Source organism: Petaurus breviceps, unplaced genomic scaffold (genome assembly GCF_028583685.1).
Source record: "Petaurus breviceps papuanus isolate PSGF00001 unplaced genomic scaffold, PetGlider_PUasm1.0 175, whole genome shotgun sequence".
Lineage (NCBI taxonomy): Eukaryota > Metazoa > Chordata > Mammalia > Diprotodontia > Petauridae > Petaurus > Petaurus breviceps.
In genome coordinates this window covers 60,872,560-60,893,517 of record NW_027185764.1, presented here as the reverse complement: position 1 = coordinate 60,893,517, position 20,958 = coordinate 60,872,560, and the positions used below count along the sequence as shown (strand labels likewise).

General features: G+C 36.6%; 1 protein-coding gene across 4 annotated transcripts in view; it reads right to left on the bottom strand.

Moving 5' to 3' along the window:
* Positions 1–245: 245 nt before the first annotated feature.
* The window catches only part of RECK (reversion inducing cysteine rich protein with kazal motifs), an 80,667-nt gene continuing 59,954 nt past the window's right edge, over positions 246–20,958 (bottom strand). For 3 of the 4 annotated variants that reach the window (XM_069085228.1, XM_069085229.1, XM_069085230.1), the window contains 9 exons: positions 20,019–20,159; positions 16,492–16,680; positions 15,977–16,099; positions 13,167–13,338; positions 9,563–9,755; positions 6,247–6,457; positions 5,910–5,983; positions 3,087–3,242; positions 246–1,945 (listed from right to left, as the gene is read on the bottom strand). In XM_069085228.1, the coding sequence (XP_068941329.1) occupies positions 1,733–1,945; positions 3,087–3,242; positions 5,910–5,983; positions 6,247–6,457; positions 9,563–9,755; positions 13,167–13,338; positions 15,977–16,099; positions 16,492–16,680; positions 20,019–20,159 (1,472 nt within the window). In that variant the 3' untranslated portion in view covers positions 246–1,732. Of the gene's footprint in view, positions 1,946–3,086; positions 3,243–5,909; positions 5,984–6,246; positions 6,458–9,562; positions 9,756–13,166; positions 13,339–15,976; positions 16,100–16,491; positions 16,681–20,018; positions 20,160–20,958 lie in introns of those variants that run through there. The other variant, XM_069085231.1, reaches the window with a different exon arrangement.

The window sequence follows — 20,958 nt, the reverse complement described above, 5'->3', positions numbered from 1 at the left end:
TAAGTGGTTTCCTTCTTCTTCTGTCTAGTCCCCTCCTCAAAAGGCTTAGGTATACCTCCCCTACAAAAACTACTTTCTAAATCAGCTGTTTGGCCTTAACTCATCTAACTGGACCCAGGGCAATTTCCAAAAACTATGATAATACATAAGGACTTTTTCCTTCAGAGAAAAGTACTTTTGCTCACTTCAAAGTATTTCCATTATTTGATTCTTTAGATTTCAACAATTTATAGATGACTTTCAAGTTATTCTACACATGAGAAAATAAAAATTGTTTTATTAAAATAGAAAAGCTGCCCGGTACATTGCATTGAAGACATTTATACAGACAAGAGCAAGTGTTACAAACATGCTACATTAGCATATGGATATTTCCAAAGTGCCTACTTTAAACATCATTTTGGCAAAAAACAATTATGTCATCCATATATTCTTCAAAAGTTGGCTAATACTGAAAAAAATACTTCATGAGGAATCTAAATTCAGGTGCATAAAATAAGTATTAAATTGTATAGCTTATTTCAAATATTTAAACACAAAGTATAAAATTTAACAAACAACATGCAAGATATTTTAATATTTAGAATAGCATCTATACATACATATGTATATAAAAACAAATGTAAAAAAATTTTTGCAACAAGGAATAAGGCATAATGCATAGTATCTACAATGGACATACTATAAAGACAGAATGCATTTTCATGGAAAAAAAAAAGTACCGGATAACATTTGTGATTGTCATCTTAAAAACATGGCTATTAGTTTTCTTCATAATAAAATATAAGGAATATAAGGATAATGTATTATTTACACGAACAATTACTTCACTTTTTGGCAATTATTTACGTAGCAGCAATTTGTTTTAAGATTGACATTTAAAAACCCTGTTGCTTCAATTGACTGTTCCCACCCAAATTAGGTTTGAGTCATATGAAATTGCATAAGGCAGGATGCTTTCTTTATTGCTTAAAAAAAAAAATCTTACTTTTTATGTACTTTGGAGAACTTTTCCCTTTCATAAAAGTCAGAAACATGTCAGTGACATCCCTAGCTACAGGATATAATGAGGCACTTAACTACTAAAGGGCACCTTGCCATTACACTAGCAGAAGTGTTCTTGCATTGCTCTGTAAGGTGTCAATTGAATTTTTTAGAGTCTCACATTTTCCACTGACTTAACATGATCATTTCAGAAATATTTTATCTTCATTTCTGATATTGAATTGGCAGTGAATTTATTAACACTATATTTCTTTGTATCTGAGCTTCTGGTTCAAGTAGCTGATATGTAAACAAATACTGAAAAACACTGGGGAAACTTTCCTATTAAAGGAACCCAGCAAGGAATCCTTCCACGAAGCGAATCCTTTTATAAAGCAAAACAAAAAAAAATCCTTAAGGTGTGTAACAGTATCTCATTCACCAGATTCCCAATGGTAGAGCACATCTCTAAGCAAATTTCAAATCAAGTTCATGTAGTAATACAATGTCAAAGATCTACTTCTTAAGATGTTATTTTGAAGACCCATTTTCTATCGCATAATCATAAAAAATGTAGAAGATCTGACAATGAGAAATATTACTTAAAGAGAAAAATACTGTGTGGTGAATTATTGAAGTGACATGTGCTTTTAACTTGGTGATTGCCATAATAAAGACCATCAGTCCTTAATGTCTTTTACAATAAAGATACATCATTGAGAATTCGTTTTGCACATTTTGTAAGCAGTTATGTGCCATGCAAAACTAATAAGGCAAGTACAAGGCTGAAGAAAAAGGGACAATAGAGAGGCAGAGTTCTTGGGCTAGCAGAGGGAAGGCTACTTGAAACTTGCACTCGGGAGATGATAAGTGCTGAAAGTGGAACATGTGATGACAGAGTTGGGCTATCTGAATTAATCAGTGACTCAATCTTTTCTGCTTCTTTATTGCAAGCCTCGATCTGGTAGAGAGGAAAAAAAATAACATCATGAAAAAGTACAATCACATTGGATCAGGGAAACAAATTTGGAAACATACATATTCTGGATAAGGCTTAACTCAGATCACTCTAATGATTCAAGCTCAAGGTCACGATGTAATGAGACACTTGTCATCTGCTGGGCCTGCCATGGTACCCCTGAGGCCATTGGACCTTGCTGCCTGGCTGTTCCCCCTTCTAGCTATAGAATCATAATTAAATCAATACTGTCACTATAGCTGGAAAGGTTGTGTTGTTAGCCAACTGTTCTACGCTCCACTCACTAGCCCAGTGACTTCTCAAATCAAAAACACTCCTTTCTGGTTACCACTCCTTGTTCTTTGTATCTGTCTCTTCCTATTAGAATATAAGTCAGCTCCTAGCAGGAAGGGATGGGGTTGCTTTTGTCTTTGCAACCCAGTCTTTAAATACTTGAAATTCATTTTTCATCCTAACAAGTGCAAAAGCCTGATTATTCCCTCCTCACATATTAATCAAGGATGTCTACTGTTTAAACTTTTCTAAGAAATACTAAGAAGAGCCAGTCTTTATTTTTATCCATTTCTCATTTTCAGAGTCCAAAACTTAAATGGGCTAGGTTTATAGTTCTATAGTGTCTTCTAACTCATTTATATTTCCATTTAATGTGGCACTGGTTTTGACTTTTGTTCTAACTAGAAAATAACTAGATCCTAAAATGAGTCCAATTGGTAGCTCTCATGCTCATGTGCAGTGGTTTTTCCAGTGCTCTATCTACTATTCAAATTGTTCTTAATGAAAATATTTATGGTATGCAGGTATACCTGGATGAGTTTATGAGTCACTCTTCTATTAGGCTGCAATCTGTATTCTGGTTTAATTTATGAGGACAATGTCAATAAAGATATATTTGAATTCCTCCAGATTCATTGGTTATTTGGCAAAGTTCTCCAGTAACTAACCAATAACGAAATTTTATAGAGATTGTCTAAAAATTGCAATTCTTGGAATCTTTTACCCCTTTTTAATCAGTTAATTTATTTAAGGTTTAATTACCAATTAAAAAGAAAATGACACCAAATTTAAAAATGTAAAAAATTGTCCAGCAATGTGTATTTCATTACAATTCAATGCTAAATCTTACCTGTAATGCTTTTGGATAATGATCAACAGGAATGATCAGAATCACTATTTCTGATTCAATGCTTAAATAGCCAAATACATCACACTGTGGAACTGAAATGTGCAAGCGAATTTTCTCAAGTATTTCCAGAACAGTTATGGGTTTTTTGGTTGTTACCTAGAAAAAGAAAGTTTTTAATTACCTGCAGTACTGGTTCATATGCAAAACTGCACTTCACCAAGTTCAGACCATGTTACAGTGAGGTTCTGCTGGTAACTAAACTCCAAATTCAATCTCATAGCTAGCTCCTTGTATTAGGAAGTACTTTTGTATATGCCCAGTCATCTGAACTAGCAAGGAAAAGTCTTTTATAACAAGTTATTTCTTTGAAAAAAATTTGTTTTGATCAGAAGATAACTGCCTTATATAAAAATGTATTTTATCTAAAACCCATGGGTATGAGCATTGGTGCACCCACATTTCAGGGTCCTACCCTAGAGTTAGTGGTGAAAAGTGGGATAATACACAACTGGAAAAAAAGTTGTATATATGGTAGAAGACTTATATGGGGAAGAGTTTTATGAAGAAGAAATGAGTTAGTTCCACAAGTACTCTTTTGGGGGAGCTTCACTGTTGTAAAAAGAAATAAACCATCTAGACTCTTTAGAGCCCTAGAATCATGGAGCTCTTGGGACTTGGGGGAGCTTAACTAGATAGATTTATTCCATTCTGTGCCAGCACCTAACCAAGGTCAGCATGCTAACATGTGCATTTTTTGAGCAAAGGCATCAGGTTAACTGTCAAACATAGGAAGTATATCATCAATGCCTTTGTAAATACTGGCTGCAGTCATACACCACAGGGAAAAGTCTCTATATATGAAGTTGGTGTGGAAAAGACCTTTCTGGTCATGCTTCTGAAATAACTTGTACTCATACAGTACCTCTTTGTAACAACCTTTAAATAGTAACAAAAGTATTTCTTATTGGTCTCATTTTGCAGATGAGGAAACAGAGGTTAAGTATTTGCTCATGGACACCCAGCTAACTGTCAGGACTCAAACTTTGCGCTTCTGGCTTGCAGCACCTTTTGTGCCCATATTGGTTTTCCTCCATAGCCATCCTCTAAGGTAGAGGGATCTTTAAATCTGAAAGAATGTCTCTATGAAAATGATTTTCCTCAAGTGCAAGTCTGACCATGTCACCCTGCCCTTCCTTCCACCCCTTAGCTCAATGAACTCCTGTGACTCCCTATTACCTCCTGGATCAAATAGAAAATCCTCTTTTTCTGCATTTAAACTCCCTCACAATTTGGCCCTCCCTCTCCAGTCTTCTTGTACCTTCCACCCACCACATACTCTTCTATCCAGTGACCTGGGCCTCTTTTCTATTCCTTGAACAAGATACTTCATTTCTTGACTCTGGCATTTTCTCAGACTTTCCCTCATGGGAAATGAGCATGGAATGCTCTCCTTCCTCATCTCTGCCTTCTGCCTTTGTCAATTTCCTTCAAGTTCTAGCTAAAATCCCACCTTTCAGGAAGCCTTTCCTGATTCCTCATAATTATAGTGTCTTCTCATCACCATTTCCAATTTATCCTGTATTTGGCTTGTTTGTACATTGTTATTTGCATATTTCTGGACCATTAGATTCTAAGCTCCTTGAAAGCTGAGGTTATCTTTTACCTTTTTTGTAGTCCTAGTACTAAGCACATTTAATAAATCTTTATTGACTATCATTCTCCCTCCATTGTGTAATTTTATCATTGCTTAGAATCTCATTGAAGAAACTTCCCCTACTTATTTAGATCAGTCAAGCAATCAAACAAGCTTTTATTTATTTATTTTTGTTTTGTTTTTGGGAGGGGGGAAGGTAGTGCAGTTGGGGTTAAGTGACTTGCACAAGGTCACATGGCTAGTAAGTATTAAGTGTCTGAGGTCAAATTTGAACTCAGGTCCTCCTGACTCCAGGGCTGGTGCTCTATTCACTGTGCCACCTAGCCACCCCCAAACAAGCATTTATTAAGCTACTTTGTGCCAGGCACTGCGGATACAAAGAAAGGCAGAAGACACTCCCTGCTCTCAAGGAGCTTACAGTTCTAGAGCAGGGATGGGGCACTGAAATATTAACTACCTTGTCCAGTCACAGTATGCCAGAGACTAGATTGGACCCAAGTCTAGTGATGATTCCAAGGATGGTTCTGTCTACTTCTATAGCTCTCTCTCATATATTTATACTGTACTACTTGTATATGCATTGCCTAGTATTAATCAATAATTAAGATTTTGGTTCTTAGCATGATGGTTTTACTCATCAGATGGCAGCAGTCTTCAGTAGATGCTATTAAAATAACAAAACTCTGTCAATGTGATAAACTTTGCTTAGTGTTAACACAGTGTTACCTAGGATTTTAAGTGGCTTTTTGATATACTAACAGCTCCTCCTAGTGAGAATAGTCATAAGTCAAACAAGCAAATTAGTCTGGGATCAAAGCTGCAGAGACACATCCTGACAACGTACTGGTTATTGTATACCAAGAGCTGTTGAAGTTTAATTGTGACAGTTACAGATATTAAAATTACCCAAATTCAGCACTATTTTGTCTTTTCATTCTCAACAAACATGTTTAAAGAAAGAGCATATTATTAATGGACCTGCATTCATTTCTGTAAGATGAGGCAGATGGACTAGATGGTATCTAATGCCCTTGGCTTAAATGCTATATGAAAAGTTTACTTTTCTGAATTACAAAACTAAAACCCTAATTTTCAAAGTGAGTTTACAAAATTTGTTTTAAAAGAAGATGTGGCTTTTCTAAAATTTCTCACATTTTCTTAGTTTTTACCTTAGCAATTGTATCCAATTTTTCCTTGTCAAACAAAACTCTTAACATCCCTGCACACAATGGGCAACACGCACCTGTACAACAGAAACCAATGAAAATAAAGCAAATTGAAAACATCTGGGTAAATAATCAGCCCCTATGTGAGGCTGTACAGATATATGTATGTGGGGATGGAAGTATAAGCATGACCTGTGAAATGAGCTGTTGCATAAAGGATAAAAGGAAAGAAAGGCAATTTAAAAGATTTGGTGCATAGGACTTGCTGTAATATTGCAGAGGATAAAATCTGGATTTTAAACTGCCAATAATTGACATGTATGAACCTTCATGAACCCACCAGGTGAAATGACTGGTTTGCATCCAGTTGCTGGGAGAGGAGGACACTGGACTGCAGCACACTCAGTGAAAGAACTGTATTCTGAGAGAGCTCCTACAGCCTGACAGGGGCCAGAGTAGTCCACTGCCACCCGATCAGAATAGGCAGCACACACATTGCTGTAGGTTTCACCATTGTGTCCACAAACGGGTTTTACTGATTTGCAAAAGGGCTGAAAGGAATAAAAAAAAGTTTACATTTAACTTTAGTTATGTGAAAACTCTTTTCTGCATCAATAGGGATCCTAAGGTAATTTAATTTATTCTTTCTCATGGGAAAAATAAAAGGCACAGAGGCAAATTCCAGAGAGATTCTATGTTTTATCAATGGGCCAAACAATAGCCACTTGGGCCATTCAGGGAAGATTACTTTCTCACTATCCTCTGGCTCCATTGATATGTGTTCATCTACTGTGAACTAATAAATTTATATATTATTATAACTAATGTAAATTACAATTATACATAATTATAACTAATAAAATTATATATAAAATGCTATATTGCATTAAGATGTTCTTGCTGATGTTTATCAGTTATTCTCTACAATAATATGAGCAAATCATAAATGTTCCAAAATACTGTTATTGGGTATATATATATATATATATATATATATATATATATATATATATACACACACACACACACACACACATATATTTTTTTTAATCATTAAGAATTAAAAAGCCTACTCTTGTGAAACTGTGAAACATGGATTCAAATTTTAAGGCAGCACTATTTTAGAGCTAAGATAACACACAGAATCAAAATGTTTACAAGATCAAATTTTTATTGTCATGTAGTGACCTAAACATATGTAGGGAGGGAAAAGAATTCCAGTACCTCTGCAACATATATAGAGTCAAAAAACCTGGGTCCTAGTTCTGTAAGAGCCACTTAACTAGCTGTATGATGTTCAGCAAGTCACTCTAGCATTTAGGGCCTCAGTTTCTTTGTCTGTAAAATGGGGATAATACTTGCACTATCTCATAGGGCCACCAAAAACAACAAATAAAATTATTGATAACAATACTAATTGCCATCATCCATTTTTTTTTTTGCTTCAATACTGGATTCAATGAAACCTTTCCAAGTAGATTGGTAGGTATCTTTTTCATAAAAGTCTCAAAAGAAAAATATTGCTAATTCTCATATATTTAAAACATACTATCAAAGAAAATGCTAATTTTGAGTAAGAGGGCTGGAAACTAACCATTAGTTGGGGATGTTATAAAGAGTATCCTTGCATAGGTGTGGGTTGGACTAGATAACTTTTGAGGTCCCTCCAAGTGTGAGATTCTATGATTCTATTACTTGGGTTCAAAATCTGGTGACCTCTGGCAAGTCACTAAACTCTTTGGGCCACACTCTCCTTAAATGTAAAAAGCTGAAATTGAACTCAATATGATTTCTAAGATTCCTTCCTAATGAAAATCCTACCACCTTATATTCTTACTATCAAAACTTTAATTTCATAGTTTTACTAACATCTATCAGGCAATTAATAGGCTATTGTAACCTGCTGAGAATAAGACAATTGGAGAAATGCATCTTCTTTATACATGGAGCAGAAGAAACATTTCAGTGCTTGGCATTTTCATTTTAATCTTAATCTTCAAAATCACTACAAGATACTTTTACTTTAAAACAGGACCAACAATCACATGTAGTAATTAGAACAGCAAGAGAAGGCAAGCTTCCTGGCTTTCAGGAATCCCTTCCTATTCTATGTTTCTCACAGATCTTACCAAGTCACTGTGACTTAGTTACAAGAGTCAAGGCTCTGTGTGATAAAACCAAGGGGATTAAGGAACAAAGAACTCTAGCTATTTAATATGTGACTGTGTGCCTGAAAACAAATGGTAGCATACTACAGTTATTTTCCTTTTGCACAATAAATACAAGACTGCAAAATAAGAACAAAGAACAAATTCAATTAGTCAGAATTGGAAGAAAAAGCTGTATACTTGATTTAGGCTGGGGTCCTGGAAAAGACTATCTGTGCTACCTATGGTGTAAGAAAGAACCAACATTGGTGGGGTGTTAACTGGTTTGGAGGGGTCAACCATTTGAATGTGATTTTGTGTAATATAATTAATGCTAGAAAGGAAGGGCTTATCTTTCTCAAGGACCAAAGCCCAAAAAATTAGTTTCAGAATAGAGAAAGTGGAACTGAGAAGAGAGATATCCTAAGTTGGCCAAAGTTAAGATTCTACAACTAAGATATTTACCTGTAATTTGCCCACTTATTTCATAATTTGTATCCTAGGATTCCTTACAGTATAAAAAAGTAGCTGTTGCTTTCTAAATATCTGGCTGAATGTCATGTGATGACTTCAGAAAACGATCAAGGAATAAGGTGACAGACTTAAATGTCAAGATTATAGTCTAAAGAAAAGAATCTCTTTTATCCCTTTGTTTGCAGAAGATATGAGTGACTCCTAATGAAGGCAGCCCTATTTTTGGAAGTGCCTCCGATGTATTTCACTGGCCAGAGCACAAACTGTACTTCCCACCCAGGATCTGGCTTGTATAAAACCCAAGTGTGAGCTATAACTATAAGAAGGGAACAAAAACACAAGTAACAAATATCAAAGAAGTGTTTTATGTGACTTATTTTTAATTTAAGTAATTATTTTTTAAATGTACATTTTTTTTTCTTTCTGAAGAGATTTCACTTTAGGAGTATGATCTATTTATACCAATGCAATCTACCTTGACTCCAATAATACACATGCATATGAGGGATGTCTTCAAAAATAAGAAGAAGCTAACAAAAATTTCAGCATTATATTAAAAGTTAAAAGGGTAGGGAAAGCAATAAGCATCTATTAAGCACTTCATGATAAACACTGTGTTAGGTGCTTTACAAACATTATCTCATTTAATCCTCACATAGCCCTGGGAGGAGACTGCTGTTATTATCCCCATTTTACAGCTAAGGAAACTGAGGCAGACAGTTTAAGGGACTTGCCCAGGGTCACACAGTTAATAAGTGTCCAAGACCAAATGTGAACTCAGATCTTCCAGACCCCAGGTGCTCAGTGAGCCACCTGGCTGACTCTAAAAACATTTTCATTCAGTAGAATTAAGTAACTCAGTAATTCAGAAATTTCTTTGATAGATGTTCCCAAATATATGTACTTCTACCTGTGCTTCAAAAAAGCTTTTTTCTTTCTCTTTCTTATTTCATTCTTAGGTATAATTTATATATTTGTTATAAAAATAAGAAAAAAAGAAAAATTAAGAAAAGCAAAAAAATCATATAATTGTACCTGACATGGGCCTTTGTAAGACACATTTTTTCCTCTTTGGTATAAAGTGCAGAGGTTGTTGTGTTCTACATTGTCTGTGTCACAAACAGGATCCCGAATCTGGTCACAGCTGAGCTGTCGAGGCACACATTCATACTGGTTGCACCCAAATTTATCAAAAGTGGTCAGGCAAACCTGAGGTTTTGGTATGCATCTAAAAGAAGAAAGTATCTCCATTACAGAAAACTACTCGTTATGTCCACTTTTTGAGAGAGTCATTTAGTACTGACATACTTATCAAAGTTTAGTTTCAGCCAAGAATCTCAAGTTTTATACTTTGATACTTCAAAAAAGCCATGATTTCTCCAATGAGATTAAAAACCTCCTTCAACACAGATCAAAGGCTTTCATATTTATCTGATATCTGATCAACCTTAACTCTAACCCTTTATACGTTAGGGGGATGTCTGTTCAACCCATCCTTACAAGATGGTTTTTGACTCCACCAGCTCATCTAAACTGAGCTCTCCAAAGTTACCAACGTCTTAATTCCTACATCCAATGACCTTTTCTCAGTCCTTCTTCTTGACCCTCTACAACATGACACTGTTGGTCACTCATGCCTACTTCCTTCTCCCTGGATTTTTATCATCTGGATGTTTCTTGGTATTCCTCCTACCTGCCTGGCCACTCCTCAGTCTCTTTTTCTTTTCTTTTTGGTGGGGGGAAGGCAGGGCAATTGGGGTTAAGTGACTTGCCCAAGTTCACACAGCTAGTAAGTGTTAAGTGTCTGAGGCTGGATTTGAATTCAGGTCCTCCTGACTCCAGGGCCGGTGCTCTATTCACTGCCCCTTCAGTCTTTTTTTTTTTTTTTTAAACTGAATCATCAACCATATACCACTTCTTATCTGTGGATGTAATTTCAAGGCTCTGTCCTTGGGCCTCTACCATTTTTTCTCTATACCCTGTCCTTTGGTGATCTCATCAGTTCCACTGTGTTTTTATTCTTTCCATAAAGATATCACCCACCTCCAACTCTACAGGTCCAACTTCCATCTTCCTTACGAGCACTAGGTGCCACTTCACTAATTGCCTGTTAAGCATCCCTTCTTGTATATCCTCTAGGCATTTGAAACTTGGCACCATTAAAATGGAGCTCGTTACATTTCCTCCAAAACCAATTTTTTTAATCTTTCCTATTTCCTGTGAAGGCACCAGCATCCTTCCAATTGTCCAGTCATGATACTGGAGTTAATATTGGCTTTTCCCCCTCTCTTACACTGCATACTGGTTCTGAATCATGCTGATTTACCTCTACAACTTCTCTCACTGCTATCTCTTCTATAACCAGTCTCCATCATCTGGCCCACTGCAATAGCCTCCTAACTATCTCCCTCTCACCAGTCTCTCTCCTCTCCAATCCATCTTCCCCACTGGTCTAACAATGTTACTTCTTGCTCAAGAAGTTTCAGAGTTCCTCTATTACCACAAGCAAACTCACTAATGACTGGTGCCAGTTATTTTTCCAGGAAGATCTGATATCACTGCCCTCAAGAATTCCACATTCCAGCCAAACTGTCCCATTCTCTCTATAATATTCCGTGTCCTGCTTCTGTGCAGGACACCCCTTCTCTTCCTTGAACTGCCCTACCCTTATAAAAGCAACACCTCGCGCCTGTACTCCTGCAATAGCCTGCTCGAGGTCTGTCTGCCTCAAGTTTCTCTCCACTTGAATCCATCCTCCATTCAAGTCACCAAAATAATTTTCCTAAAGCACAGGCCCTACCTTGTTACCCTCTCTATGATAAATTCCTATGGCTCCCTATTACCTCCAGGATCAAATAAAAAAAATGCTCTGTTTGGCATTCAAAGTACTTCATTACCTAGCCTCCTCTTACCTGTCTAGCTTTCTTACCCATTACCCCCTGTCACATATTCTTTGTTCCAGCGGCACCACCTTCTGGATGTTCTATGAACAAGACCCTGCCCCCACCCCCCATCTCTTGGCTCTGGGCATTTTCTCTGGCTGTTCCCCAAGACTGGAATGTTTCCCCTTCTCTGCTCCAACTACTGACCTTCAAGGTTTCCTTTAAGTCCCAACTAAAATCTAAACTTCTACAGAAAATCTTTCTCAAACCCTCTTAATTCTAGAGCCTTTGCTCTATCCTGTATATAGCTCACTTTGTACATATTTGTGTGCAGATCACCTCCCCCATTTAAATTTTGAGCTCCTTGAGGAAAGGGACTGTCTTTTTCCTCTTTTTGTATCCCCAACCTTAGTACAGTGCCTGGCATATAGTAGGTGCTTAATAAATGTTTACTGATGGATTGTGCCTTTGGGTAGACTGTTCCCCTATACCTGGAATGTTTTCTCTCCTCACTTCCTTTTCTTGAAACTCCTAGCTCCCTTCAAGTTTTGGTCAAGTGCTGATGACGCCTACACAAGACCTTTCAACACTCCTTAAAATACTTTCTATATATTTTTATTTATTCATCTATGTACACACTGTTTCCCACTAGTAGAATACACCCTGAGGGCAGAGTCTATTTTCATTTTTCTCTTTGCATTCCTAGGGCATGGCACACAGCTGACATTTCTTAAATATTTGCTGAAGGAATGAATTCATTATTTATTATGGAGAAAATAATTCATCACAGGATGGCCAGTGTTCTGGCAATAAGCCTTATACAATAAAGGAAAATTTAAATTCAAAAAGTAAAAGAATAGACTCTCAATTTTAAATCTTAAGGAGAAATTGCCTATGTTAATTTGGGCATAATTTACCTAAAATCACAAAATGCTTTCAGAACTATAAAATTTTTGTGATATGATTTGGATTTGTAAATTACAGTAGTGTTAGCTATAGTTTAGCTCCAGAAAATCTAAAGAATGATTTCAAAATCAGTGCAAAGAAAAGAAATACTTAGTACTGCTTACATTGATTAGTAATGGGGGATGATTGCTAGGAATTTAATATAAAATTAAAATTTAAAATCTAGATTAGAATTAGGGGAAAGTATAGAAGGAGAGTTGGGGAAAGTGTGTGCATGAGGAAGGACGGTCAAACAATCTCATCCTTTTCCTTAGGATGTTTACTGGTTCAGATTCTAAGGTATTACAAAATTTGCAAATGGCTGGCCAATTCTCTGTCTCTCTTTTAGCATGTGAAAAAGTCTGACAATACCATGGAAAAGAATGTTTAGGATCGATATGTAATTGCTTAAATTCTAAACCTTGATAAGAAACCACTGGCATTACTGTGATATGATCTTTTAAGATATTTTATATATTTATATATATTTTAAGAGCTTCAATGAACCAGCAAGAACTCAAATCCCCACTGTTTCAAAGGAAAGTAAAAGCTCTAGAATGGTTAAATTGAATAAAATTCTTTTGTCCGCTGAGTAGAGAAAAATCAACATTAAATCTTACTTAAATTTCACTTTAAGCCCATATTGGAAGCTAGATTTCAAAGGGTCAAAGAACAACTATCAGCATGATTTTCCATAGACTTCTTAATTCTCTTCCCTAAAAACAAAGTCTTAGAGTAATAGTTTCATTGTAGTATGTCCTACTGGTTAAAAGCAATCATCTGAAAAAGATAGTTTGAAGTTTATGAAGTACCTTTGAGATTTTTGACAGGGATTAGGATTACATGGATCCTTAGAGACACATGATCCAAATTCAAACTGATGGTCCTGAAGACCAACACATCGTGCAATACATGCACTTGGATAAGTGCGTCCATTCTGTCCACACACTGGGACAAACTGATCTGCACAGTTACATGGTAGACCTGAAAACAATAAGATTACAATCATCACATTTACTCACATATTTCCCACAAATACTGTGATTAGAAAATCCTGGAAAATGTTCTCCCTTTCAAAATTCCACATGTTTGTCCCTGCTCTAAAACAACCACTGTAATAACAGCTAAGGCTGGAGCTGACAAGGAGCTAAATTAAAGAATAGGCAACAAGGCTGGGAGAGAGGAAATGGAGAGCTGGCTAGCACTCCCTCTTCTGGTTTTCCAACAACCTATTTCTCCTCCTTCTCCTCTCTCTTTAGCTCCCTTTTCCTGCATGGTATTGTTGCTGAAGATCCTTTAGACAATGTGAAGTTTGTTGGTTCTTCCCTTGGAGTGCAAACCTAAGACCTGAAACCCGAAGCACATATGAGTAGACTCCAATATACTACTTCTGCTTTTTAGCAATATTATCAAGAAAAATTGCTTCTCGGGAAAGGAGCTTATATAGTCCTCTTTGTTATCAATGGCCAAAATGATCTAGTTCCCTCCAAAACCCAGTGCTCCCAAATTATATCTCCAAAAATGAATAGAATTTTAAGGCCTTTAGAGATTATTTAGTTCTCTCTTCTTTTTATGGATGAGGAAACTGAGGTCAAAAATGGTGATATAAAGCAGAATAGAGTCCCCACAGCTTCAGTGGCCAGCAAGTCAAGCAAAGTCATGGAATGAGAATTGGTAAGATCAGAACCAAACGCAGGAAATATATTGACATTTTGAAGTTAAGCAGGGTTTGGAAAGGGTAGTTCAACATTCTAGAATCTTGGCCTCTCTCTGCTACCACCTCCAGGGAAGAAAGAAAAACTGCAAATTAGGTTCTCTACTTGTCTTTTTGGGCAGCTAGTTGGCACAGTGGATAGAGTACTGGGCCTGAAATCAGGAAAACTCATCTTCCTAAATTCAAATCTGGCCCGAGAAACTTACTAGCTGTGTGATCCTGGGCAAGTCATATAACATTGTTTGCCTCAATTTCCTCATCTGTAAAATGAGCTAAAGAAGGAAATGGCAAACCACCCCAGTATCTTTGCTAAGAAAATCCCAAATGGAGTTATAAAGAATTGAACATAATTGAAAAACAACTGAATTCAAACTTTTCTTTTTCCCTGCCCTGGCACCGCCCCCCTTGCCCCTTCCAGGCTAGAATCAGCCAGGCAGGAGGGGAGAGGAGCTACTAAGGTATAGCCATTAGGGCAGCAATTTTGCCTTCTTTCAACTTGAAAATAGAGAAGTGGAAGAAGTAGGTGCTTTTAGAGACTAAGGCCTTAATCTCAACTAGACACAGAAGTAACCTTAACGCCATTTTTGCTAAGATTTTAGGGTACGTAGGGGAAAGAAGTGGAACTGAGCAAGTTCTCTGGAGATAGTTATACAGGGAGGGCAGCAAGGTGGGGAGGAAAGATGCTAGCTTAGGGCAAAGAACCTCAGTTCAAATCCTGTATCTGCTAATTACCTGCAAGTCACCTCACTCCAAGTCTGTTTTCTCATCTGTAAAGTGAGAGGGTTGAATAAAATGACCTTCAATGTCACCCTTGAGCCTTTCAGCCCTAATTCTAAGTCTCTGATAGCTATGGTAACAGTATGAATAGGCTTACCTTAACTACTTTTGCAAAATCTGGGCAGTAAAGGTCAAACACATGAAAAGCTTAGGTTGTTGAGAATGGGGTGAAAATTTTCCTGGTTTAGTAAATTTGGGTAATGATTTCCAGAGGTTGAAAAAAGTTTCAGACACGAGGGCTCCTTGATATATACCACCAAGGTAACCTGAGTAATGCTGGTTTTTTTTTTTAATTTTTCAGAATTTATTTTAGTTTTCAACATTAATTTCCACAAGATTTTGAGTTCCAAATTTTCTCCCCATCTCTCCCCTACCCTTTACCCCAATATGGCAAGCATACTGATTACCCCTTCCCCTTGTACCCCCTATCCCCTACTTCCCCCTTACTTTCTTGTAGGGCAAGATGGATTTCTATACTCTATTGCTTGCACATCTTATTTCCCGGATGTATGAAACAACAATTTTTTAATAATTGTTTTTTAAAACTTTTGAGCTCCAGGTTCTCTCCCTTCTTCCCTCCTTACCCACTCCCACTGGGAAGACAAGTAATTCAATATAAGTTGTACATGTGTAGTTAAGCAAAACATTTCCACAGTAGTCATACTGTGAAAGACTAACCATATTTCCTGCCCTCCCCATTTATTCTATTTTCTCTGATTATTCTTTTTTAGTGATCATACATTGTTAGGTATTCAACTAAGCACACTGGTATGATCCAACTAAAATTAGTCGAATCATCTATGTCCTCCATCATGTCTCCTTCTGGAAATTTAGAGGTAAAAGGAGCCTGAGAGAACTCCCTGATCTAACTTTATAACTTTATCTTGCTTTATGAATGAAGAAAATGATGCCCAGCTGAGTTAAATAGCTTAGGTTCTATTTCTTTTCCTCTATTTATTTGCCCTTAAATTCATTAGTCACATGTTTTTAATACTATCTGATATTTGAGAATAACTGACATCCCAGTTACCTTGGTACCAACATTTCAGGAATGACTCCCACAAGGAAGGAGAAAACCTACATCCAAGATATCTGAAGGACCAGCTTGTTTTTTGTGATTTGAATGATTACCTGTAAACGTGTGGCGATCATCTTCTGAGCTGTGTTCATTTAGGCAGAGGCGGGTAGAGCATATCAAATTGCCAGCAAAACAGGAACAGACATTGCAGTCTATGTTAAAAGATGTTCCATGGCCTTAGAGAAAATAATAAAAATGTTAAGAAATAGATAGTGCATTTTATAATGTAGAATTAAAGTGGAAGTTCTCAAAATTGCTTTTAATTGTTCATACCACGTTAAATTTGTTCTATTCTGCATGTCCACAGTGCCTCGGCACCCAAAAACTTGATGTTTAAAATTAATGTTTCCCTATACTTTCTGTAACAAATGACATCAATAGATTTTATTTGGGAAAATGGCAGAATATAAAATAGTTGTTGGCAGAATGGCTATGGCTACAATCTCCTCTGGGGCATTGCTGGGTACAGAATTCACTCTGTGCTGCATCTATTAAAAATGCTTTTCACATGACTTTATTTTTAATCTAGTCTAAGTGCCTGCAATTATAAAACACATATAACACTCACTTTTTCTTTTCCCTCCAACGATACAAGATTTCTGCAGATCTACACAATGCATCTCCATACAGTTTTCTAACAGTCCACTTTGTCCACAAGTACAAATTTTATAACAACCAACTTCTCCTGAAGATGATGGTACCTGGATAAGTGTTCCTTGCCGGACAATGAAATCTGAAGCTTCTCCTAATTTGCAACCTATGCAAAGAAAAATTAACTGAGCAAAATAAAAAAAAGTTGTTGTTCTGTGATTTGTAAAGCATTCATCTAAAACAGATCTTTTGTGCTTTATAAGGAATATACACAACTTTCATAAGACTAGGATGTTTGCCTTGATGCCCTTAGCCAAAAATATCTCTTTTATCCCCCTCAATATTAATTTAATCTTAATACATTTTATTGATGCATTTTGTATTTACATTACAGTTATTTCTGGGCAGAAAAATCTGTTCTACATACCACTCCCCCCAACCCTGCAACTGAATTCTCCTTCGTGACAAAGCATACCCATTAAGCAAAAATATCAGATACAATGACAATTTGACCATCTATTCAGCATTCTGTTATAACAGTTCTTCAAGCCTCTCTGACATGAGCAAGGAGTTATTGCTTTACTATTTTCAATGGTTTTTAAATTACGCAGAATTCAACTCTGAGTGATCTTTTCATATACATCAATAGCATCATTATGTGTATGGTTCTTTGGGTTCTGCCCCAGACCATAGGGTCATAGATTTATAGCTGGCGGGACCGTGGAAGCCAGCTATAGTCCAATGTCCTCATTTTACATATGAGGAAGCTGAACTTATTTTGCTCTGTATCAATACATGCATGTCTTTATATATATGTTTTCTCCATATTTGCTATTTCATACTGTATAATAGTATTTCATCACACTCATATAATATAGTTTTTTTTGAACCATTCCTCAACTGACAGTCATCTATTTTGTTTCTAGTTATTAGCTACCACAAAGAATGATTGTATATTCATGGCAGCATTGGTATAATTAGAGTTTGGGGTATATAATGGAGGTTTGTTTCTGTCTTTGACTTCCTTGGGGTATAAGACTAGAAGAAGGATCATTGGAGGCCCCCTTAAATTAAACCCCTTATAGTACTAGGTAATGGCTGAGAGGTACTCAAAGATTACTGTAGCACTAGCTAGCCCTGTGCAAATGTATATATTCTCTACATTTTGGGGGAAGATTCAAAGATTCAAAGTACTACAGATAGTTCTTTACATAAGTGGACTGTTTCACAGACCTTGATGTAAAGTGATTTTTTATGTAACATGAATTTGCCTGAAGGGGGCTACTTGTTTGTGGAAGGAGGGAGCCAGTACACAGTTCAAGGACATATGGAAGCCAGGGACAGAGAAGTGAGAGGAGGAGGAGGAGGAGGAGGAGGAGGAATGCACCAGGGGCCAGTACTAGCCACATGTGGCCTGGCTAGAACTAAGAAGAAGAACACATGGGGTGGCTAGTGGCGCAGTGAGTAAAGCGCTGGCTCTGGAGTCAGGAGGACCCGAGTTCGGTTCCAGCCTCAGACACTTAACACCCACACAAAAAAAAACTAGTCGTGTGACCTTGGGCAAGTTACTTAACCCCAATTGCCCTCCAAAAGGCAAAAAAAAAAGAAGAACACATGAGGAGCAGACATGTGGGGACTGGACATGGACACAGACAGGAGGAAGATGGGCAATTGGAGCAATGGAGGTCACAGGTCAAACCCCTGATTTGGTAGAGGTGGCAGTCTCTCCAGATGTCCATTCTGCTTTCACTTGGAGGGGTTTTTTTAGGTTATTTTTTGGTGGGGGAGGGTAGGGTAGGAGGCTGTAGAATGCTAAACTGAGGGACAGGAGCCAAGAGCATAGTACCGTACAGAAAAGTTAACATAGGTGTTTTGGAAATATGGATTTATTTTAGATTTCTTCATGTAAAGTCAAATTTGCAATGCAAATCTACATAAAGTGAGAACTGTCTATAAATTTCAAGCATTTGAAAAATCAGCATGTAAAAATATTTAGGAATAGAACTTGGAATGTTTAAATGAGTACAAATATTTGGGTGGGATTAAGAATAATGAAAATTGGGCGGCCAGGCAGCACAGAGAGTAAGAGCACCGGCCCCAGTGTCGGGATGACCTGGGGATCGAATCCGGGCTCAGATACTCAGCACCACACCCAGAAATAACTGGCTGTGTAACCTTGAGCAAGTTACTTAACCCCAATTGCTTAAAAAAAAAAAGAATAATGAAAATTTCTCATGTCTATATATGTATATTTATTTGTGTATAAATACATGCATATACATACTTTCCTATACAACAGTGGCTTTCCTGATTTTCAAAAAACAAACTTTTCTATAAAATAGATACACCCCTTAAAGATCTGTGCTTCTCTGAATATAGTTTTTAAAATCTGGTCTCAAAGTACAAAATAAAAATGTCTATTAACTCAATAATCTTACATAATTCTATCATGATTCCATGGTTTATCTAGTATACAAATTAATCACAGGATTATAGCTTTAGAGTTGGAAGGGACTTTAAAGACCACTTAGTCCAACACTCTCATTTTACAGATAAGGAAACTGAGACTCAGCAAGATTAAGTGAGTTCCCTGGATCCTGCAGGTAAGCTGAACAGTAAGTGACAGACAGAGTATATGAATCCAATTCTCTGACTCCAAATCTGTTGACCTTTCTATTGTATCAGACCTGCCATAGGATGTAAAGCTAGAAGGCTCATTTGAAATATAGTCTAACCTTATCATTTTATATATGAGGAAACTGGGATCTCTTAGGGAGAAAGACAGATGGGATTTGAACCCAGGTCCTCTGATTCTAGTTCTGTGCTCCGTACACTAACCCACACTGTCTCCTTAGGATTTCCCTTTGAGACATAATAAAACGATGGACTTCATTACTTTGGATAGTTATACTAACACGGCAAAGAAAAATTATATAAGTGGAAAGATTTTTTTTTTTAAAGAAAGGAAATGGACAAAATGAGGAAAATGGTGCAATAAACAGTCTTAAAGCAGCCAAAGAAATACCAGCTGGAAAAAAATTATATTGAGCAAATTCTTCAGGTTTTATATTATTATTTCATTCATTACTGATTTTATAGAGACAAAAATAGATTATGTTGATAATACTATCACTTAGATTTTTAAAAAATATGTAATTTATTTTCCCCCCAAATTACATGTTAAAACAATTTTTTAAACATTTGGTTGTTTTTTTTTAAGTTTTGAGTTCTAAATTCTATCCCTTTCTTCCCCCCTCCCTGAGATAGTAAGCAATCAGATGCAGGTTATACATGTAAAATATTTCTATATTAGTCTTTTATCAGATTTTTAAAAAAAGAACTTCAGATATAAGAAAAGAAATATTGAGAGTATAAGGAGAGGGAAAGTAATTTTAAAGGAAAGTATAGAAATTTAGCATGAAGTTCTTTTGGGGAAAAGTCCTGTCACCTGTGATTTAGTTTAAAATATAAAATTTGAAGAACAAATAAATATATACTGCTTACCTTGAACACAGAAATAAGGAAGGCATGGATCACCAGACTGACACCCTTTTCTATTCACCTCACATAATTCATTAGCAGAACAAGGATTTGGGTTGCAGGGATGAGTAACATCTTCTACGATGCTGTCTAAGGAACTTGGTCCTGAAAAATCAATGGCAGATAGTTTAAATGACATGAAGAAAAATGCAGGCCTATGAATATTGAATACTATTTTAAATAAAAAATAAGGTAATGCATATAAAGAGAGGGTGGCTTGACTTTTGGTTAACCAATCTAAAGCTTTGGTTTATCAGCGAATTTGATTTAAAAAGGGCTAACAGCCAAGACAGAAGTCATTTTACCATGGGCCATGTTCATTTTGTAAGTCAGATGACAGACCTTGTTTACACAGTAAAGGCTAATTCGGACTTCTGCACCATGTGCCTATAATTTAGAGCCCAGTCCAAACGCTACCTTCCTGCGGAAGCTGATCCCCTCCCGCTGGTCCCCTCTCATCCCTCTCAGACTTCAAGAAGATCTTTGTTTTTGCACCTCTCTGGAGTGCTTAAGTCAGGTCTCTTTGTGTATCATGTGTCAGCTATATGTACTTCAATGTTTGCTGAAATGTACCCAACATGTTAAATATGGTAATATGGCAAACTAGGCTGCTAAAATATAAGATGTGCAGGAGATTCTTGTGAAATTCAGATAACTTACAATTTGCTAAATATTTTTTTTTCCCTTTCACAGTATTTAGCCCCTAGATAGAGAGGCATTCAATTTAACAGTCTGCATGCATCTGGAGATTGCCTACCTTGTTTTATACTTGATTTTTCTTTTGTGGTTATCTCTATAAGACAGAATGCACTATGAAACAGGTGATCAGAGATGTAAACTCGTGTTACCTTCTCTAAACACCCTTGAGATATCCTCTCAGAAAGGTGAGACCACAGCAGCTGGC